The sequence below is a fragment of the Atta colombica genome, unplaced genomic scaffold (genome assembly GCF_001594045.1).
Source record: "Atta colombica isolate Treedump-2 unplaced genomic scaffold, Acol1.0 scaffold155, whole genome shotgun sequence".
Taxonomy (NCBI): Eukaryota; Metazoa; Arthropoda; class Insecta; order Hymenoptera; family Formicidae; genus Atta; species Atta colombica.
In genome coordinates, this window is record NW_017259245.1 from 1,688,102 (window position 1) to 1,713,396 (window position 25,295).

General features: G+C 32.7%; 1 protein-coding gene across 1 annotated transcript in view; it reads right to left on the minus strand.

Annotated features, from left to right (window-relative positions):
• Positions 1-24,101, minus strand: part of LOC108685740 (unc-112-related protein-like) — a 47,607-nt gene extending 23,506 nt beyond the window's left edge. Inside the window, exon 1 of the mRNA XM_018190701.1 lies at positions 23,963-24,101. Within this exon, the coding sequence (XP_018046190.1) occupies positions 23,963-24,101 (139 nt within the window). The remainder of the gene's footprint in view (positions 1-23,962) is intronic.
• Positions 24,102-25,295: the final 1,194 nt, after the last annotated feature.

Consider the following 25,295-nt stretch of genomic DNA (forward strand, 5'->3'; position numbering starts at 1 on the left):
ATATTTTTTTACCCTGAAAGTATGATAGTTGTATATTATAAAATATAATAAAATATAGTTGTATATTATAAAATATAATATATTATATACATGATATATTATATATTATATACATTTCTTGTTATTCACATTCATAATCCTGTTCCGACGGCATGATCCTCCGACGCACGCAAGAAGGATCGCAGCGGGGTTGCAAGGGAATTCAAAGAATAATCACGAGACAAATCGATTTCACCCTTGGCTGCGGTCGTCACAAAAGATATCCCGAGCGGATCGCCGGTGTGTTGGGAGCGACCGTTTTCCGCGCGACACCGTGTAAAAGTGAACGGAAAAGGCGGGAGAGAATGAGGGGGAAAATAGCCGGGTAGAGGGCAAGTGCAATTAGTCGTTCCACGGGAAATGCACGCGGTAATGAGACACGACCAAGCCGTGTTGAATTCGCGTCCGCATTTCCGGGATGTAATTCCGGCGCGTCGTCCCTCTTTTCATTCCTTTTATCAAGAATTTCTTGTGAAATATCCCTGCATATCACACACTTTTCTAAAGAAACTTTTCTAAAGAAACTAGGCTTCACAATCATATTACAGAATCTATATTTTATTAGATAGACTATTTTTAGTATCAGAGCAAATAAAAGAATTATATTAATATGTTTAAATTTTATTTTAGTTACATCATTTTTTCAAAATGAATAATCTAAGTTCGTGATTGATAAAATCAATTATATAGATAAAATAATTCGTTAATTTATTTTACAAAAAGAATGATTTTGTTTAAATATTAAATAATTTCTCTTTTTCAAGATTGCTTCAATTTTAAAGTGAGATTCTAAAATGTTTAGAGAGTAGCTGAATTTTTAAATATACTTCAACAATGTCATTTTATATGTATCTGATTGCGATATACATTGTTAATACTACTTAGGAATAACTCGATCGTTCTTCTTTAGTGAAAGGGAATCGCTCGAGTCATTTTCCGTCATTTTCGTTGGATGAGGAAATCGCGATCGGAACGCCAACTCGTAAAACGCGCTGCTCGTAAAGATTCGTGTAAAATCTCGCTTAGATAATAACCTTTTCTGATCGCGAGAACCAACGAGAGAAAGAGGTTTCAACATTGCAAAATATATTCATGCCGCGAAAGTTAGCTCGGGGCTAAAAGAACGAAGAAAACATGATGATTGCCATTTACTTTGTCTCTCAATCGATTTATCAGTGCTCCTCTGATTCGGTCCCTCTTTCCGGTACATTTATGTATAGGACTCTTTCCTCTCTTGGAAATCTACCCTTGTGTCAACGCGATAAAAAAAGCACGAACTCACTTTCATAAATCAGAGAAACTAAAGAAAACTTATTTGAGTTGTATAGCTGTTTCGAAAGTAAGAGTTGTCTTCATATAAAGAAGAGAATTGCTTTCATCGTTAAATGAAAAACATTAAGCTAAACTATGTACTAAAAACAAGTAGCTCAGCAGGATTGCAGCAAGAAGGCGATAAGAATTGCGAATATAAGTCAATACAGCTTGTCAATTAAGCTTGAAAGTCTCGAAACGCATAGTATGATTTTTTTTTTCAAAATTATCAAAATAAATATACATTTACGGCCATTTTGTTCCAAGAATTCCAAGGATGTTCTACAGTTTGTTCGTTATTTATAATAATTGATTAAATTTGCGTTCATTAAATAGATTTGTTAAGATATCTATTTAAATCTCGCGTATATCACATCCGACTGTGATAGATGCACAAATGAACTTCCTGAAAAGGACGATGTTTGAAAAGTATACAAGAGTTACGTGAAAGGAAATAATGCGTAGGTGTGCGTACGAGTGCAAGGATATCGGTCGCCTTATCAACTCACATATCCTTTAACTCTACACCAAGTATCATCGACTTCCGTTGATGTTAGACCTCCTCTTTCCCCGTAACATGTTTCCGCTGCAGAAAGTGAGCTTCGTGAAGCTTTCCACTGTTCGACGATGCTTACATCCTGATCACGAACATTTGGCGAAATGCGAAGTCGAACTTTAATATTAAAAATTGTCGATAAAATTCTGTTTTCATTGTTTCTGTTTTCATTGCCGATAAAATTATGTTTTCATTGTTTCATTCCTGATTTTATATCAAGTGAGAGCAAATCGTGATACTAGTTTACATATAATACCTGCACTACTCATTGATTTATCAAACGCAATGCAAAAAATATAAATTCTCTAATCGATTTTATTTAGTGTTACACTGAAAAAAATATTAAATTTTAATAAATATTTGTTTCAATAATTCCAAGTAAATATTTACTAAATGTAAACATATAAATTTATTTTATACAAAATTAATTTGATTTAACTATCATTTTTTATTAAATAAATATTCATTTACTGTAAATAAATGTTTACTTAGTATTAAGTATTCAAAGAAATATGTTTTAAGATTTAGTAAATTTTTTTTCAGAGTGCATTGTTAAAATTAAATAAGTAGCTAATGATTTGTTTAAAATTTATGTTCAGAGTATTTATACATTATTAATCATTATTTTCTTCAATTTGTTATATTCTGAAAAGAATAAAAAGATAGAAATCAATTAAAAAATTGAGATAAAATGAATATATGCAATGATTCAATTATCTTTTCAAATTTTATTAATCTCACGATTTTTAATTCATGATAGAGCTCGATGTAACTGAATGCGATGCAGCAATAACAAATTTAATCTCTAAATTTGAAATATAAAAATTTGAAAGAAGATCAAGTTTTCTGCGAAGTTGAGGAAAAGGTAATTCGTATATTCTTCGAACAAAATCTGCGTAATTTCTTCGTGAACGTCAAAGCGGTGAGGAACAGGGTATAGATGTTCGACGCGTTTGGTAGAATATAAATATTTCGGGGAAGATATCACGGATTGACCGGTATGCGGCCTTGGACGTGCTCTCGTGTACGCAAGGTCGCTGCACCGTCATTTGCAGCGACGGTCGAACGGGCAAGTAGTGGTGCATGCCCGCGTATCACCATATTGTTATCGAAACGCGATCATGCCATATGAACATTCAGCGACCGTTGCACCTCGTGGTTAACTAACTCACGCAATTAACAATCGTTGGGTGTAACAGCCTGAGGCGATATCTCGCGCGATTTTCTCATTATTATGCACACATATCTCGTATAGTACAGATCTTATGTTATTCATTTTGTATACTTCTCATTAGTCGATGGAATGCTGGTTACGAAATACGCTACAATTGCGAGAAATAGCAGTCTAACAAATAAAATCGAGGAAAAAAACGTAGTTTGATAACGTAGTGCTTAAGGATATATCAGGTTATATCAGATGTACATAGTTAAGACAAAAAGTGATTGGAATTGAAAATTTATATTTTCCGTATAAAAATAAATGTTATATATGTATAAAACAGTTCAATATTTATATTTAACACAATTTTACAGTTTAATAAAAAATTTTTTTATTTTATTTTAATTTTTTTTAGAAAACAAGCCTATTTTTTATTGAAATAATTTTTTTATCCAGGTTTTAAGTTGTCGCTAAAATTTGTGTATTACTTTCATATACAATACAGAAATATCTGTAATTTTTTTCATAATTTTCCTTTTTTTGTTAAAAAATATGTATATAATCATATAATGCATCCTTAAAAACGTAATGCTTGTTCGCTGAATAATTTCATAAGAAGAGACTTGATCAATGTTTAGTACTTAACAGCAAAAAATGCGCGGAATGCTTGATAACCACGCGGCCGATTACTTCCGGAAACAATGATAACGTATGTGTGACGGTATAAACATCGCCTCTTTGTTCCCTTCGTGCTGATCGATTCAAGATTTTATGAGTACGCCGCAAGGATGTATTAATACATAGGTCGGCAGTAATTAAGCGATATACTACTCATATTTTTTCCATATGCGCGGCACTCCGATTAATATGAATGGATCCCTTTCATAAAACAGCCACGCGTTCCTTAGTCGATAAACACGATTCGTATATATTAAGAGCCTTCTCTCTCTCTCTCTCTCTCTCTCTCTCTCTCTCTCTCTCATGTACACAACGTATAGAGTGTCCGAGATATACTTTAAGGTATATGCTCTTGCATCATATACAATAAACGACACGTACAAAATAGAAAAATATATGTAATGGAAACTTAGTCAAACACATAAATGTGATTACTGAATATATATCATACATATGTATAAATAAAATATACAACAAAATATAAGTTTTATCTTCCAGTTTTCATGAAAATATTAAGACTTTGTCACTAAAATTTCAATCGAGAGTTGAGTCTAAAAAATTTCTAATTTCTAATTTTCTGATACATGTATATGTTGAAAAAAAAGTTTAATGATTAAATTTAAGAGATAGAGATTCATAGCGCTTATTTGTTTTTGCTATGCAAAAATTGTTTAGTATTTTAAATCCTATCAAACTTTAATTTTTTATTTAATGAAATAAAAATTTTTAATTATCTCTCTTATAAATTACATCATTTATATATTGCTACATTAAAAAGAAAAAATAGAATACTAGGAAATATTTAAGCAGATTTTAGGGAAGTTTCAATTTTTTTTAATATCATTGTTGGTAAATAATTCGTTATTTATAAGTTATTTTTGTTATAACTATTTATATGCTATTATTTCTTAAAAATTCTGGAAATTTGTTTAGAAGTACTCACAATATATTATATTTGCACTACTATGCTGATCTCGACAAAGTTTTTCGACTTTATTTCCTTATCTTACACGCCGTATGGCACAACACGGAATATTTTTTGCATATAGCGGTTTTTCTGTTCACTATAAAGGCGAATTTATATTTTATTCACAAGAAGGATAAACTTAAATCGTGATGCGCGTTCGATCATGCACGTAGTTGAGTTCATATAGATCGAAAAAAATTACGATTTATAAACGACATAAACGACAAACGCGACAACGCGTAGGCTTTGATCAGCCGCACAATTCTTTCGACTGACTTTTATCGACTATTATTACAGTTCCCCCGATCGTACACATATATCGTGCATCATTGTCGAGCATCAGCATTTCACATGCGCCATTCAAACTTTTCAAGTGCGCTTAATTATCGTTTCTATAAATAAAACGGCGCGTAACGCTCCTTTGATAATTTGACATAACGCGCATTGTGCAGACGCATCGCTCAATGGGCGCTTTAGAAAGGAGCACGATGAGAGGAACAATATTGCGCGCATCAAAAGGGTATCGAGAACAAACGAAAATTCCAAACAATCTAAAAAAGAAAGAGCGAGAGAGGAAACTGGAAAAAAGAAATGAATAACATTGTAATTCGACGAATAATTGATAATGATTTTATCTCGTAAAAATTCGAAGACTGGAATAGAGAAAGTTGCTTTTAGAATTTCTGTGATAACTTTCTATCTGTAGTTCAGTAGACAAAACAGCTTTGCAATACATATATATGTGTATATACACTAACCAAAACTGTATGTAAATACAATGTACTGTATGTAAATAAAATATTCATTAAATTAATCATTGAATGAAAATTAGTCCAATGAATTGTCATAATGATTTAGATTATAAAATTATTACTATATATTTACTAGAATTCATTGCAAGAATGAATATGTAGTTATATAAATGAATCTAATTCTTATATCAATGAATTAACTATATTAAGTCGAATATTGATTAATGATCATTCATTGGACTAAAAATGACCAAAATTTTTTTCAGTATGTATATATTAAGTGTAGTAAAACGAAATCCATTATTTTTCCATTCAATTTCATGCAAAAATAATGGATTTCTTTTTACTACATCTAATACACACACACACACACACACACACACACACACACACACACACACACACACACACACACACACCTATATAATTGCTGTAAGACTTTTTAATATGATTGGTTTGTATACATTTAAATCCATTGAAGAACGAAAAGATTAATCATACTAAACAATTTTACGACAACTATAAAACTGCCTTTAAATGCAGCCAACGTAAATTTTATCTATTTAAATGAAAACTTTTAATTAAAAATTAACTTTTAATTAATTAATTAAATATTTATTTAGCTCTACTATTTTTATTTAACTGTATATCTCGTATAATTGCATTAAGAATCTGTCGAATTGTGTGTTTTATCGATTATGAGTCGAGTATATTGAAGTCTACTTTCCTGCGATGGAAACACGAGTCTTTTTCGTAATCGAGACGATTTAAAAGCTCATGCTTGAAAATCACGCGAATTCGCGTGGAATGGTGACATTGTACGATATCAAAATGCCATGAATGGGCACAAAGGCGTCCGAGTGAATGGAAAGCGCGAGAGACAAGTTCCGCCTACGCATCAAGACCCCATACAGGTAGACGGATAATGTACACGTCACGGTACACTTAGTTACGCACTAATAGACGTTGCGAATACTGGAAGGAGCCTTCGTGTGGCGAATGTATGTAGGCGAGGATTTCCCGCGTCTAATGATCGATCTATATACGAAACAAATATGCGAAAACAATAAAAAGAAATCTTAAAGTAAAGGCTACTCCAAGCTACATGCTTAATGTATATCAACTTTACAATATTTGTCAAATATTGGAATACATTTATATAAATAATTATACATGTTATGTACTGAGAAAAAAAAAAGTCAATTTTAATAAATATTTAGTTTCTTAGAAATATTAGAAATATTTAATATTTCAATACTGCCAATTAAATATTTACTTACCATAAATAAATATTTGTTCATTGAAAAGAATGATTGTTAAATCAAATTAATGTTTCTTGTATCAAATAAATATGTCTTTATATTTAATAAATATTTAGTTGGCAGTATTCAACTAAATATTTATTAAAATTGACTATATTTTTTTCTCAGTGTATGGTATATTTGATAAAAAAATAAATAATCTAATTTATTCGCAATTAATTGCTAAACCCATTTTTATTTCACATTTTTATTTAAATAATTTTTTATTAAAAAAGTTTTTTATTAAAAAAGTAATTTTATTCTTCAAGAAAAGAATGGTTTTGTTAATTTATAGGTATATTTAGCTGGATATAGATTTGAAAATAATTTTGTTAAACTGAAAATTTTGTTAAATCAAAGTATTTTTATAAAATGCCCAATCTGATTACTAGAATCTCAAAACTATTTGCAGCATTGATCATGCTTGAGCGTCCTTCTATAGAATTTTATGATGGTTCAATATTTTTTCAGATCTATGTGTGTATCTAGTTAAATTTTTTAATATTTCAGTAAAAATTATTTTTTTTTCGTATTATACAATATAGAGTTTTCGCATTGATTCTAATTAACGTGCGGTCGCGAACGAACTTTTGCGAATCTTTAAAGAAAATAAAAGAGCTGTTTGCGTGACGAAGAAAGTCATGCTATCACGGATGGAGCGCCCAGATGGTGGATTATTGTGAATGATTTAGAGATAGCACGTTAATTAATTTCTATGACGAGACGCGCTTGAAGATGAAACCAACAGGTAGCCACGTTAGCGCAAAAAAATATGTGATAAGATAAAGACTAGCTACATAGCGATAATTACGGAGCATAATATTAGCACAAGCTGATAATTCACGTACATGAAACTATACTTTCTCCCTCTCGAATGTGCTGTTATTTTTCTAGAAAATTTTCAGGTTAAGCACCCACCCAAAACGCTTGGAACTGCATGTATTAATGTAATATGCAATTTAGTAAAAATATCTACAATATTTATAAATTTATTAATATAAATTAAAAATATATACATTTTATATATCTTTATATTTATTAATTAGTTTAATTAGTTATTTATTTAAATTCAATTTTCTCTTAATAACGTCATAAATTTAAGTGGTGAAGTTTTTAAAGCTTTTCGAGGTGCCTACATGTTTCGAGCATCTCCTCCTCGTAATGAAACAATTCCAAATCTCTGAATCTCATGCAACAAGGCGAATACTCGCGGATTAGATGTCACGAGATCTTTTTCGCCGTGATGCAATTCGCTAGATCGCGACGTTCCTCGCACATTTGTTCGCTTAAGCGGCAGCTATTTTCGCAAGACCGATGCATTACGCCGGTGACGCGGCGGACGTTACTCTTCAACGTCGCCCGTAATGGCACTTCGCATCGCGGGAGTGCATCCGTCGTGTGAGTGCACTTTAAGCGCAAACTGCTATTGCTCCACGCGATCTCATGTATGTTTCTTTTTCGAGAAAAGACGCTTTATTCAAACAATTCAAATATCGTCGCGTATTTTATTTGACAATTTATGTTTATCTGCAATTTCCTTCATTATAAATACATACATTTACATACATAATATTAAAAAAAAAAGCACAAAGGAAACGTAAAAAAGTAGAAAGTGCACGAATTTCTCGAGAATTAAGAAAATCGAGAATAAAACTTGCGACAAGCTTGGGTGGACTTACGGCGGGGTTACGAAATTCGCGAAAAGGAACAAAATCAGACGGCGCGAGTTCCAGCCTTCGTGTATATATCTGGTACCAGCAGCGGCAACAGCAGTTCGGGAGCAAAGGCACCACTGACGTCACGAGCTATCTTTAAACCCGGCATCGAGTCCAACGCTCCGCACGCATGCACGCACGCACGCACGCAACCGCGCGTCCCGCGTAAGCGAGCGCGTGAGAGATCAGAAACGGATGCGATGCGCTGCACTGTGCCGTACTCGCGCCATTGCCCGTACAATGTACCATTGTCTCAATTCCTTTCTCCTTTCTTTGCGTTGCGGCGCAGATTCACGCGCCAGCCTACGTTCGTAGGCACAAACGGACGATTGCATCCTTTTGAAATTAAGATTTAAAAAAACGCAAGGATGTTGATCGAAAGATTTAATTGGACTTTCGAAATTTAAATCAAAAGTGAAATTTAACAAAACCGAGTGAGAACTGCGTGATAATTTATGCATTATAATTTAAACATTGGCTGCGTTCAGCAGAAAAAACAGCTTTGCAACAGTTGTAAAATTCTTGAATACGATTCTTGCTTTTGGTTCCTTACGGATTTAATATATGAACTTATCATATATTAAATGAATTTTACAATATTGCAAAGTTGCTTTCTTGGCTGAACACAGCTATTGTATTTAATAATCTTTTATGTCAATTACAAGATGTTTGTTGATGTTTAAATTACAATGAATAAATTATTCTTTTACTCTCACTCGTCCTTGTAGAATTTTACTTTGTGCAAAGATATCAATCCTCCAATTTCTAAGAATTCTATTTGAAAAACGAACTTCATGGCTTGTATAGAGAAATTGTAATCTATGTTTTCTCATAGAGAAATTGCGTTTCCTTTTTTAAGATAAACAGGCGTCAGTTATTTGCATGTCAAAATTGAGAAGGAAAAAAGTATAATATAATTTGGAAAAATATAATTTTGACTAATTGTGCTGGTCCAGTCACCTTGCACACGCAACGATTGGCGTAAATGCTGCGAGAAATCGGATGTTGAGTCATCATGCTGTTTTTACTCATAAAACTTTGCATCTTGGGGAAGGCAGTTATTTAATGCGGAAAACAGTCATGTCGACAAATAATTATGACGAGAATGTAATATGATTCTATGATATAAAATAAAATGCTAATCTGTTGATTTACAAAAAAGGATTCGCTGCTGCAAAAGATCAACACGACAATGTGTGATGTCTTTAACTACAGAATAATAAGAGAAATAAAATAAGAATAAATTATAACAAAATTATACATTAATAACTGAAACAATTATAAAATATTTTTAAGAAACTAAAAGTTAAACTAAAAATCAGAATTATTATATATAGCAAAAATGATAGAAAAACGGTTCGATAATATTATTTTAAAAGAAGAATTAATTAGAAAAAAAAACTTTTTAAAATAAATTATTGAAAAAGTATAAATAAAGCGAGTCAGATGGCTTCTCGGTTAAAAACCCATGATATGCAGAAACGCCTCGTGCATCGAACAGGGGAAGGAACAAAATGCAGAGTCGCGTCTGCGTGAGTCACCGTTCTTCCTGCCTTTAATGCGATTTCGGTGGTCGCGACATGTAATGACGTCTCATTGACGCATAATCGTTTCCACGTTAATCCACAAGCGGATACGCTCTAACCAAATTAACGATTATTCATTCTATGGTAACATTAGTGTCCTGATTCAGCATATAAGTTAACGAGTCATATCGAGTTTGCCTTCAAACACTTGCGGCTAAGCCTTGCAATCGAAATGCGACCAACTAACCACGTTGTTTGCTGTATCATTGCAGTCGAGACTTTTACTCAAGAGTCTTAATGGGTGGATGGCTGGCGGATAAAAGGGGATAATACGATACAACAGAATACCATATGACGCGGAGATTCGAGCTCTCGCTCGAGCCATTTTATTCTAGCAAGCATCTAATTTCAACTGTGAAATATCAAGAATTATTTCACTCTTATTAAATTAACTTCACTCTCATCGAGAATGTTAAATAAATTTTTATATATTTATATATTGTTAAACGTGTTAGGTGCTAATTAAGTGCTCAAGCCTGAAATTAGGTGTTTGATAAGAAATAAGATACACAGTAAGAATAATTTTAGTGAAATATTAAAAAATTTAATTATTATATTATAGATACAGATTTATAGAAAATAATTTTGTTAAAAATAATTATGAAAAATAATTATGAAAAAATAAAACCAATTGCTAGAATGTCAAAACTTCTTGTATTGTATTCTCATCATGCTTGAATTTCCTACATAATTATTTTGATGGTCTAACAAAATTATTTTCTATATCTACTTTTAGATACTTCAACAAAATCATTCTTTCCATGTGTAATAAGAGAAGTTAACTCTTAACATTAAGTTAATTCTCTCATATAAAAAAAAACATTCGATATAAATTGCAGAAGAAACAACGCAGAAGAAGCCAGAATTGGACCCTATTATTCTACTTAATTAACACTTAATTTTGTAATACTACTAACTTTTATTTAATTAAAATTTATTTAGCGCTGGTGAGACTATAACTTAATGAAAGCCATTAGATTTCGATTCGCACAGTGCATACCCTTGGAGGTGTTTCCAAGAAAAAAACTTGCGTTTCCTCCGTCGAGATTAATCGTGTCTGCCGAGTGTAATCGATTTATCACTAATTCCTGCGGGCACTGGCGGACATCATGAAACGAATTCGCGCGGAGCTCGTGGCCTCATTCGAATAAAACTCGAGCGTATCGCTTGCTAGCCACGCCGTCGCGTCGATCGCAAAAGAAACGAAGTAACGTTCTGCACGAGCGAGTGCCATCGGCCGGAACGACCACGGTTCGCTGTCGCAAGAATAATCGACCTCGATTGAGATTCGATCGTGGTCTCAAATCAATAATATAATAATAATAATAATAATAATAATAATAACTATCGGGCACACTATGAATCCATGAATCCACGGCCATAGGACAGAGGCTCAATTATGCTAAGGCTTGACGATGGATTGAACGCATTCAGTATCGAATGTAAAATAGACACACGATTTCGCTTATTTTTATCAATTAATTGTGGTTCGTCATAACATCAATGCAATTTTTTTTTTTTTCGTCTATTTTTAATTGTTCGCGATATTTCAAGTCTTGCTCGATCCATTTTACAATTATTCCAGCGCTTTTCTTGGAAAACTTTAAGGAATGTCTAGATTCGCAAAGTTAGCACGCCAAATCTTCAATTTTGGTTTTTTAATATAAAAAAATATGGAATTCTTTTTTTATTTTTATAAAGAATTGTAGAATGAAAAACCATGAAAATATATGTTTCTAAAACGTCATTATTTCTTCATCTTAATAGAATATTATGCTAACACAGATTCTCAGTCATGTATGCAGACCAGCTTCCAGACGTGAGACTTTAAAAAATATGCAACAGTGAGGCATTCAAACGATCCGTTGCGATCATGTATGGTAGTCAATTATCTGATCAACTCGCGATATGTTTGACGTCATAAAATTATGTTCACTCATGAAACACATTTAAAATTAATCTCAAGGCAATAATATAATTGTAATAGTTTATCTTATTTCATAAATTATAAATCTATATCACAAATCATTATAATGCGACGATAAATTGATTCCAAGTTCACAAGAATCCATTAATAAATTATATTAAATAAAATTCTTTCCCTTTCGCTATCGTTACCAACGAGAGTATGTATTTACCGATTAAAATAAAATTAGCAATTGAAATAAAGCAATTTAATATTTAAATTTGTTTCCTTAAACAAACTGTGGTATTAAATAATTATTAATGTAATCAATTGTATTGCAGTTAATTGTATTATGAGTATGTATTTACCAATTAAAAAAATTAGTATATAAGCCAATTTAATATTTAAATATTTAAATCTATTTCCTTAAATAAAATGTTGTATAAATAATTATTAATATAGTCAATCGTATTATAATTAATTGTATTATACTATTATCGATATAATTGTTATACATACACTATTAAAATTTTGTCATTACGAAATTATATGCGTTGTTAAATTATGTTATTCTATCGCAGGCAAGCATGCGGCCTGGATTCATTATATTCTGCTAGGTGCCGATCCTGAAACACGTGACGGAAAACACATTCGTTACATTATTGAACGGCCAATGAACGCCAGTAGCAAGCACTATGCGTAGAGACAAGAATCGATCTACATTGCACATGACTTGAGGCAGAGAAGGATGGAGCAAGTCGGTCGAGACCCTCTATTAAATCATCATCTGATGCGACAGCATTGTTTACTGCTCGAGCAGCGTTTCGTTTTAGAAAATAGATTCAGAGCACGACATTACAACGCCTATCTCGAATCAAGCATGATAGAACGTACACGACATCTTAATGTCTTTTAATTTTTCTTATCTCAATATCGTGACTCTTTTTATCTTAAATGATATAAATATCATTTCCAACTTTATACGTTGTACTTATTCGACTTTTAATGTGCTACACAAATTATACTGGATAAAAAACCAATTATTAAAAGATATTGTAAATTTATTTAATAACGATATAGAATTGAATTGAAATATGTAGTTACAAAAAAACGTAGATAATACTATATGAGGATAATTTTATATATGTATTATAGATGTTAGATGACTGAGGTTACTCAACTTGGTTATTGACCGAAGAAGCGATTCAGTGTAGTAGGCGTATCCGTAAATAATCCTATTATTCCATCTCTCAGTTGAATAAGAACCGTATGAACTCTAATTGAACAGATGAATTACGGGGATGTCGGTAGTTATTCCATCGAACCAACTAGCTGCACGGTCGACTTTTCGCACATTGTTCCCCTCGTGACATCAACAAAATTGTCTCTGCGTCTGCTCTCATTTACGAGATGAACAACGAAGGTTGAAATTGTCTCTAAAGCATTAGGTGCGATATTTTTATACAAAAATGGACATATTCAATATATAAGATATCAAATATATATAATTTAAAATAAAATTAATAAGATGATATACATAACTAGATAATAATGTAATATATTCTTTCACATACAGTTAATATTTTAACTTGTTAGATTATATATAATTGAATTAAAATTTAACGCAATACTGAAAAAAAATTCTGGTTGAAAATGAACAAACCAGAAGATTCTGATGCTGCCGAATTTTGATTATCTCAATTAGAATTATTAAAGATTTAACCAAAAAATTCTGAGTTGTCCATTTTCAACCAGAATATTATAATTAACGCAACAAGACTCCTTTTTTCAGTAAACGGTTAATAAAATTATACTTATTAGTTTCCGTTATTTATATTATATTTGCACGATTTCAAACTTTGTGAACCGATACAAGCAGGTGATTCAATTTTATTATGGATCACTGCGATAGAGCGTACATTGGCATTTACGCCCCTCGATAGATAGTTATAACGTTTAATCAGTCGTGACATAATGAGACCTCGATGAAAGAATTCCGATGACGTTCAATTGGCATATCATGCTACCTGTGTTCTACTATGTGTGGATAGCGTATATGTCTTGCTATTATTTCATAAAAGCGTTTACCGACGTCGATCTCAATCTTATTTTTCTCGATGAGGCTGCTTCCTCAGACGCAATTGATACAAAAATACGATATTTATTTTGTATTTAACTGATTATATTATTTGGATGGACGTATTTTTTAAGAAAATTTCTATAGATAACAATTTGCTAATCAGAAATCACTATTATGAATGTTAACACGGGGATTTTAACTACGCATATGTATTCAAATGCATATGTATGGAAGGAATATATGCGAGGAAGTGAACTTTTTATGTAGGCGAACGTCGATGTTTTCGCGAACGAAACGTTATCGTTTTCCAGGCAGTTCCTTATCGAAGAACGCGCGGGTTTTAGGAGAAACTTTGAATCGAGCAATAAAACAGGAGAAATATGAGTGAAGAAAGGAATACGTGGGTGCAAGCGAATATAAAACATATAAAAAGATAGAAAAGGATAGAAAAGTCGATGTGAACTTTTCATCTTACTAATATCTCTACACGCACATATTAACGCTTTTCACAGTTTATCACTGTTTTAGTTTAGGACAAGAGTTCAAATAATCCCTCAATAAAAAATATTTTATATCTTTTTATAAAAATTTTATATTAAATTTTATTTTTATAATTCCAATTTGAAAGAAAATAGATTTTGGTATGTTAATATTTCAATTAATTATGAAATGTTTGAATTGTCTGAATCGAGGTATAAACAGTTAACAAACAATTTTTGCTAAAAATAATACTCTAATTAATCACACATATTGCATTATTAGATGATATTTATAATTTTTAACAATTTTATAATACTTTTGCCCAGTTTGATCGTAATCTTCTTTTTTTAAATATCGAAAAGTTTGAATAATTAAATGCGTTAACTTACTTAAATACAAATTAATATACTAAAATAATTGTTAAATTGACTTGTTAATACACTGAGCTATACAAAAAAAGTCTCAAGCATTTGTTTCTCGATAAAAAATATTTTTTTAAGAGGATGTAATTTTATTCATGTTCTCATAATTTTCCTTTAAGAAAAATTTATAATCATTGGATGTGGGTCAATTATTTCAAGTATTTCTTGAGACATTATAGACACAAAAAGCAACACATTAACGAGGGTGCGGTCTGTTTGATCTCATCGTCATCCAACTCACGCTCCTAAGTTGTCTACAGGGAAAATTTCCGTTTGTATCGTATCACTCGAAGATATCGTATTCTTAAGAAACGATTTTTTCATTTTTCGTATAACAAAAGGCACGACGTGTATTCTGAGAATGTCGTATTTTCAGGACATTACCTGTCAGTTAAAAAAACAGTACTATATGTGTCAAGAGCACTCAAAAACCTGCTGCGCTATTTTTAAAAGCATTCGTACGATAAAAACCGAACGTGAAGGCTTCTCTTAAAAAAAATTCAGTGACCCTGATTCTGTAATTCTTTGACTGATAATGTATCATATTATAGTTACGCAGCTTATTTACCATGTATAAAGAACTTGCGCAATGATATAACGATATCATTACTATTAAGAGTTACAGAATAAAGGCCCTGATTCGTTATGCAAATTAAATTTATGCTTATAGAATCTTTGCATTTTAATATGTCATGAGCACAAACTGGAAAGTATTCGTATATTATAATAAAAAGCCTTTCATTTGTTAACTATATTATTTATGAATACGATTTTTCCTGTCCCTGATTAATACTGGGTTTCGTAATACTCTTAAATTCGATGATGATCGAGGATTCATATTACCGTGAATTCGTGTTAATTGTCGTGAATTCGTCGTCACAACTCGTTGACTTATAAGGTTCATCCTTCGTGCCGTTAAACCGCAATAATGAAGTCACTCGGTCAAGGTTTTTAGAGTGGAGTGTTAAAACAGCCAATGCCGTTTCCTCGTTCACGCGGCGCGTGTCGAACCATTCCGGGCTCTCATCATCGCATCTCGAATATTTACAATCCGGCAGAATGTGTTGCTCTGCTCTCGGCACGCACAGACGGATCCCTCATGCCCGAATTATTTGGAAGAACAACTATCGCGTCTCTATCGCCTATGATTCACTCGCTCGGTTACGAAACCGGCACGTTCGTCGGATTGTGAAGTCACGCGCTCGCGGTAGAACTATTATTCATATGAGAGTGAAAAATTCTTGGTTACATACGCGATACGTAATTTAAGCTGATTTGAAACGCATCAGAAAAGTTCTTAAATCGCAATAGATAATAAATCGTTCTCGGAATAGAAAAATTCCAATTCATATAGTGAGATTTTTATTAAATTATATATGTATAACAAGATTTTTTTATATAAACAATACAGTAGAAAGATACTCGAAGTTTAAGAAGTCTGACGCATCAATTACGATTAAAAAATTTCATCAGTTTGAAGATATATAATTATTTATTCAGAACATTCGTCAGTAATCATTTACTCGGTAATCATTTACTTGCTTTATCAAGAGAAAAGAATTTCATATGGAATTCTGCTTATGATTCATAATATTAATAAATATTGTCATCGCGGATAAATGAAATTATGCGTTATTTGTATTTAACATATAAAATATGATCATTATTTGAAAACAAATTTATAATCTTCACACGTTTCCAGCTTAATTAAAGCTTTAAGCTCATAAATTCTTTATGTCTCTCTTTTTCTTAATCTTAATTGTTTTCATATTAATTTTTTTCAGAAAAGAATTTATGGAATTTGAAAGTAAAAAGTATTGTAGTATCACGCGATTAAAAAGTAACATTTAAAAGGATTTTTCTTATTTATTTATTATATGTATATCTTTTCGCTACATTGTGTTTTTCGTTTGTCTGCAATAATAGAATTAAAAAAAAAAAAACTAAACGTATATATTATGTTCTTGACAAAGTTAATAAAAATTGATAGAATTTATATAATGTCTAAAATAAAATAGGCTTCGAAGTTTGCTTATTGACAGTTATTCTGAAGATAAAACGGTATTCGCTGTAATAGTCCAGATTACTTTCTTTCAATTGACAACTAACGTATATTGAAAGAGACGCGTTATTCATAGTCCACTCATAATAAAAGCGACACAGTTGATTCTTAACGTCATCTTCAATTAACACGATAGATGCTAATCAATCGAGTTGAGACTTATTGCAAGCCTTAGTAGCAAGCGAGTAGGAGCGAGTTATTAGCGTTCTTCAAATGGCAGCAAGATTATCGGCAGAATTCAATGCCAATTATCATCTCGTAAGAACGTCTGAACCAATTGGACTTTAAAAGATCAAGGAATAGGTCGAAGGTTATCGCGCCAAAAAAAAAACTTTAGTAGCATAGAGTCTTATTCTAGTCAGTCAAGATATTCTTCATAAGAAAATATTGCTACAAAAAATGTAAGCTGCAAATGCATTTAATGTTTCTCAAGGCTATTACAATTTTATAAGGGTTGTAAAATAATTTCGACAAGAATACGACTTTCGTTACAATCGAAAAAAGTCACATCATATATGAAATACAGTTGTACAGTCGATAAAGAAATAATTATACAAGAAATATAAATAAAAAAATAGAATGAAATTTTTATATAAATCTTTTTATATAAATCTGAAAAAAATTGATAAATAAATGAAGAACTAAATACGTCACTCATTCAGATAACATTTTCGAAAAGCGTCCCAAGGACGGTGGCTTAATCCTCTTAAGTTCTTTCTGAGAAGAAATAGGATACTTCGATCCAATATCACGTGCAAACAGAATTAAATCACTCCCTAATCTACGGCACATCCGTTATCCTCTTTTCTCTATTCTCATTTACAATCGAGACGATACGTGAGCGAACAATACATGGTTTCATTTATAAAAGTTATAATTTCCAGCAAAAGCAACAAATGTTTCTCCTTTCCAAGTCGTTTTTTGAAGAAAATTTATATGTATATTAAATAAAAGAAAGATTATTGCGATACAAAATATATGGCAGCAAATGCTCTCCTCTTTAGTAGATATAAAAAATCGATGTAAATTAGAAAATCTAAGAAGCGCTCGATTAGGGTAGAAAGATTGCATGACTTCGCACGCATTTTGTACGACTTATATAAAGTACCGTAAGAGACAACTTCCAAATGGCGAAACAGTCCAGGTACCACTACAATGCATCTTCTCGACGAGTATTTGGTTCCATCTGGATCAACCGAGTTGAGAGAAATATCTGTCCTAAACGGAGGCAAACCAGCCAAAAAATTGTATTTTCTAAACTTTTTTTTCTACTGTTTCTATAAAATATCGTATATCAAGAAGCATTAAAAAGTCGCGTTGTAAAGATTCTTTTTGTGTTGAAAAGATTAAATTTTTTTGTAGAAATCTACACCGTTTAATAAGATATTTTATATAGAAACATTGTATGGCTATTTTCATGAAAATCAGGGTTTCGCCTGCGACTCGCGTAAGGTAGCCGACGCCATATGAAATTACGGTAATCTGACGCTGTACATGTAATCCGAGCAGATAATTCAACTTAACAGCTTCGTAGTGAGCCGACCTTCGGATTTCACCTTCGCCTGCTTGTCGCTTCGAAGGAAATTCACATGAAAATTCGCGTGCAGTAGCCATTGCGTGTTCTTTTCTCTCTTTCCTTTTGCATTCTTTTTATCTGACAACGAGAGTAACGAGACGTCGTGAAAAATTTATGGCTGGCGTACCAGAGACAAAAGAACTTGTCATCCATGAACAGAACAAAGCAAAATCTACTCCAAAAATTCGTAGAGTCGTTGAAGAAACTGTTTTAAAATTGAAGAGTTCGAAGTAACAGTGATCTACATCGCTTTTTAACGTTAAAATGTTTTCTGATTAGGATTTTGACATGCTCGCGACTTTAGCTTTTAATTATTTAAACCCGGAATTCGCGGTGATGAAAAGGAGCCCTGCGATGGCGTTGCCAGAGCTTTGGCTTCGAGGAAGAGTTATAAGAAGAATGCAGTCTTGTCGTCGAGTTACTGACGTACGGTACATCGGCTCGGGTATCTTGACTTTTTTTCCCCACGAAACCACGTGTCTGATCAGCGAGCGTCAATTACACAAAGCTGATTTCGATAACAACTGAGCGATCTAACCGAACGAGAACGCTCGTTAAACGTGGCCGATCCCCGATTCGGAATTTCAATTATCTTCTATAATATACGATCTAATTTGTCGGTGATGAAAATCACCGTATCGTACAGAGTTGTGGTATTATAATTGAATATAACAGGCACGATTATAATTAAATATGATTTAAATATATCTAAAGTTTCAAGAGACAAGATAAAATTTTACAAAATGGGAAATCTCCATTTCGCAACGTGCCAATGAATGTTGCATAACGTGAAATATGATCAAGTTACTTTGAAGAAGCTTACGCAATGTGTTTACGTATTGTAGTGTGGAATTTATGGAATGAACAAATTAGAATGACGAAGTGACTAAAAAAGGATAGACAGCTGATCGAGATCTTAATCCGTAGGCGCGACTTTCGTCGCGTAACGTAGTTATTGTTATTTGCTGTATTAGTTTTATCTAAGCATTTTTATAAGAAGCAGACACCATTCATAATTTAATTTTATGACTGATAAACGTTTTTTCTGATAAAAGGGCAACGTATATATCCGAAATATATTGTATATTGGACATATACAATGTTACGTCTGATTTAATTAGCTTCTATATTTAACTGAATTTCTAAACTGATATCATCACCATTTAAATATTTAAATATCTTCTTTATGTAAAAATTTTTCGATATCGATCGGCCATATGGTATTTTATCGCTTCTTTTCCTATCAGGCAAAGGGCAAGCATTCTATACCTGAATGTTCTATACTTCCTTCGTTCCATTTTCTGGACATTATCCTTTTCGCCTCAAAATTATCTCGATCACTTCATCCATTGACTGCGTTCAGTAAAAAAGCTTTTTAATTGTTGTAAAATTTTATTTTGAAATAATTGATTTATATATTTAGATGCTGTGAAAAAGTAAGAGTAAGATCAATTATATTAAAGAATTTTACAACATTTGCAAAGCTGCTTTTTCTGCTGAACGTAGCTATTGCATCCATATTTCGAGAACGAACATAAATAATACAAAAACAATTTTTGCTTTTTCCTTCAGATATCAAAATGGTCTAAAAATTGTAGACATGTTTCTAAGATTAAAATGTAATTAACTAAATATAATAATAAGCATAAAATTCATACAAGTTAAAATTCGCATATTATAATATACCACTCACAGTGTTTTTTTATTATGTTAGAAATATGCAAATTATATTTAATAATATATAATAAATAATATATAATAATATATAATAATATATAATAATAATAAAATATTATGACGATTTCATTTTTATAACGAGTTGAACATAGATTCATTGTATTGTTCAGTTCGTTTTCAAGTAATTGCTTCGGAGATTTTCATAGTACAGAATTTATTTTTCAGATTACAATGATACAATCGAACAAATGTACATTTATTTACCTTTTGCTTCTCAGGTATAAATGGAGTGTTAAAAAAAGAAGATCATCCATCTTACCAAAATCGGTTAGCTTCTTCAGTTTGAGGACGACCTTCCGACTAAGTGATTAAGTGTTTCTTTTATATTGCCAATTCTCTCAACATCGCGTATCTTTTTTTTTTACAATGCCCTGCACATTCGATTGAAAATCGCTCAAGTACGCGTGACCCATTGCTACATGTCGGTTCGTGGCTACGTGCACTCCGGGACACCCGGTGTATTTACATAAGACTCAGCACACGTAGGCCGATAATACGCGTCGGTCCGGTTCGGAATCGTCGAGTGGCGAGATGCGGCGAGAACCTGCATGGCCACGCTAACCTGTTGGATCCAGTGCAGCGGAGCAAAAAAAGGTAAGAGGACCAGTCAACAAAAGATATGGCTGCCGGATTTTTCTACCTGGCTTCGCTTCGTATCTGATGTCTGACGCCCTTTTCCCTTAAAATTATCGATTATTTCCCGGATGCTCTTAAATTTGAATAATTATTATTTATACATTTAAACACTATTACTGTAAACTAAACGGAATTAATATTCACATGGAAAGAACGATTTCGCTAAAGTGTTTAAAAATTTAACTAAATACACATACAGATATAAAAATAATTTTGCTGGATCATAAAATATTTATATAGAAATCTCAAGCCTGATGAGCAATGCTGCAGAAAGTTTTGACTTTCTAGTAATCAAGTTGAGTCTCCTACATAATTATTTTAATGATCCAACAAAATTACTTTCTAGATCTGTATCTAATTACATTTTTAAATACTTCAGCGAAATTGTCCTTTCAGTGCATCAATGTTGTTAGATCTAATTAATTATGACAAGATTAATTATTAATTAAATCAAAAATAAATTACTTAATCTTCGACGTTTCTAAAATTATCACGAATAATAAATTGAATTGATGTTAATAATTTTTTTCAGTGATGTCGATTCACAATTTCATCGTTCGAGGTTCACGGCGATTTCGCAGAAACGCGATTGAATAATGCATTTGCACTCGTTATTTCACGTCATAACATATTCATGAGTCACGACGAATCCCACATCATGCGAAGAGCTCAGCGTTATTGGGATAAATATTTTACTTATTGTTAGACCGGATGAGAATAGAAGTAATTCTCCCTGTGAAAGACAATCGTCTTGCACAACAATCGGAAAGTCATAAAAAAATCATTTTCCAAGTCAAAACGAGATTTTCTTGGAAATGTCGCGCGAAATAATCAGATTAAGTAAAAATGCCATCACAAGCTAAATAAACATAAGGCCGTCCAATATGTATCTCCTAAAAACCTTTAAATATTTCTTTGTGTCGATATACATAAAATTGCAATTTTCATTGAATCATTTGGAGTTGATTTTGCATTAAAACCGCGTTTCGAAGAATTGATTTATAATATATATTTATTTTGTTGAAATATACTGTGCATCCGATGAACGAAAAGAAGAATATCAGTGAATATTCGGGAGATTATCATTATCGCACTCGGAAGGAGAATGGGCGTCACACTAGAGATACAAGTTATTCCTTATCGCACAGCCGTCAGGTAAACAGTGCGTTGAAATTGTTCTCTCACCGGAAGCGTTTTCTCGCTACGTTTATTCGGCAATTTTATACCGCCGTTTTCTATGCCGCGCGAAAATTTATTTCGCGAACAAACTCTCGCGAACAAAAACAGCGATGAAGAAATTGCATCTGTTCCTCTTTCTTTCTCTTTCTTTTTCCCTCTTTTTCTTTCTTTGGATTTATTTCTCAAATTTGTGTATGTATGTACAAAATATATTTAATGTAATTGAAAAAAAAAATCGATACAGATAAAAAAATTGAAAAAGTGCGTTGAAACATAGATACAGTAAAATTTTACGTACAAACTTTATATGAGAAAGTTTCAAGCTATACTTATTCTATCTTTTGACTCATCTTTCTCACCGGCTTTTCCGATCAACAATACCGAATAGACCACCCAGTATACAAGTGGATATGGGAACCGGCTTGTTCAATCGATCGAAATTGGCTAATTCGACGAGGATAAAATCGTCCTGCATCGGCTTGGCTAATTACTGATATGTTGTGCCGATGCAAAGGCGATCAATGTTTTCAACCTCGTAAAACTAACCGGTTTACCAGAAAAATCATTAATTGGTGGTCAAAGCTGGAATTTTTAATTGCAGTTTTTTTTTTGCAAAGAATTCAGAAATGCAAAATCCCTTATTATCAATTATTTTTCTGTTTTAAAAGACATTGATGATTAAATATTAAAATAAAATAAATCTTACAGGAACATTACGTTTTATTATTTATAATCTCTCCAATTAATATTTATACGATTCACTTGATAAAAAATAATTAAACAAATTATTAATGTTTAATTATTGATTTCTCTTTTAAAACTAAGATTTAATCATTTTTTGTTCTCAAATATATATATAATAAAATATAATATATAATTGATGTATCATATGGCTCTAAAATTAATATTTAAGCAAATATTATAAAAGAAATTTTAAGAAGAAATTGATTAAGAAATTCAAGTTAAACTTCATCGTTTTACAATGATTGCTCCTATTTCGATCTGTCACAACTACACGCGGCAACTGATTTCGCAATCACGCAATTCTATTTCTTGCTTTTTCCATATGAATAAGGTATTATCTAGAAGCGTTTTCTATAAATTATTTCTTAGACCTCCCTCGCAACGGACATTCGGTCCACATTGTCTACAAAATCGTCAAATGACAGCGTCGCTTCCCAACAAACGAGAATGGATTGAAATTTTTTTCTGTCCAAATGCATATTTTAAATAGCGAATACTTTTTTTGGATTTAATTGGATTCAATTCGATTCAATTAGATTCAATTGGATGTAATTGGATTGAAAAACTGCATTTCCTATTCAAAATTTTGAATTGAACAGTATTCACAATGTGTTGTTTGTGCACAGAAAAAGTTAATATTATTTTTAGATTGAAAGGCATAGAAATATGCTCCATGCAATTCCTATAAATAAAAATTCATTCAGGATTGAAAAGCATTCATTTTAACATTTGTGAATATTTCTGAAAATCTGAATCCATTTCAATTCATTTCAATCCATTCTCATTTGCTGGGTCTGTTTTGAATTAACAAGCATGCACAATGCATGCGCGCCATTTTGCCGGGTACTTCAAAATTGCAGTCGTCGCGTTACCGACAAGTTCAAATTCCACCTGTTCCACTCATCGAAATATGTTACATACACATCTAAGTACGAATGCGAGAAAAATCGGAGTTCAGCGGCTACATTTTAGAGTAGAAGTTGGGAGATAACGAAAGAGAGTGGAGAAGGAAAAAAGATCAAAAAATATGTATATGTACATATATATAGAGAGATATGATTTGGTAGGATACTCACCGAGATCTTCCACGAGGCGTAGCATGACACCGCCGATATGCAGCTCTCCCTTCACGCGTAAACTTCTTTCGACCTGCAGATCCGTCACGTAGACGCGCAGCACCCAGCTGCCGTCCACCTCGTGGCCGTCGGAATACATGCCGGAGTACGTAATTTCTCTCTTCTCTTTTTTCCTCTTTTCTTCTTTCTCTTCTCTTCCTCTTCTTCGCTGAACAGCGATGTCAACGCAGGCAGACAGGAGGAAACGGGAAATCGGTCGGAAAGGTCCGGTTTCGCACACGCATACGATACACTAAGCGTTATCCGCGGTCGTTCCTCGTACTTTTACGAGAGTCTCACGCACGGTTCAACGTCTGGCGAACATGTCACACCGCGAGTAACGTCCACTATTCGTTCATCCGGCTCGGCGACGACGAGTACGACGACCCGACGACCGCCACACGCAACGCACTACTGTCGCGCGACGACTGGTCTTCCTCGCTGCCCTTCCTTTCTGCCCCTCCGGATAGTCCGGATTCGCTGCCGCTGGGCGCATACACGAATACACACGCGTGCGTAATCGCGTGGAAACGAAACGATGGAACCGAAGAAGACCGAGACGACCAAGGCACTACCACTACCTTCGTTCGCTCAAACCCGAGTCACCCGAGTGAAGTCGGGCGCAGAAAAGCCGAATGCGATGGGAAACGTCGGTCATCTTCGATGTCACTCGGTCGCACTCGGCTCCGCGCTGCGTTCGTACGTTCTCTCGAATGAAACGGTTACGTGCTCGCCATTGTAGCGAGAATATTTGGCCCGATTTGGAGACGGCGATGTGAGAAAGCGGATATTAATGAAGCAACCGAATGACGAACACTGTGACCGAAAGCGAGCGACTTCGTGAGGTACTCGCTGTTCCTGTTTCTATACATTTTCATGAACGTTTAATTATAAGTATATTTAAATTTATTCAGATGATATCATTCTATCAATAATACTTAAAAATTCGAAATGATGATATTTCTAAGTCGATCGGATGAGGAAGGATCAATTTTTGACAAATAATAAGGCGAATTCAATTTCACTTGTAAGCAAATTGAAGTGAGCGGTTTTCTTTTGCGTAAATGTTCTAATGTTGAGAACTTAACTCACAAAATTCAAATTCGCGGTCTACTTCAGTATAATCTTTTCCAGAAGCCATGAAATTTTAATTGGATTTGAGTAATTTCTCAAAATACTTTTCTGGTCATTTTTTTCCATGGTCTCGTGCATTTTAACTTTCGCGTTATTTCTTATTATAAAAAAAAAGAATATATATATGTGTGTGTGTATGTATATATATATATATATATAA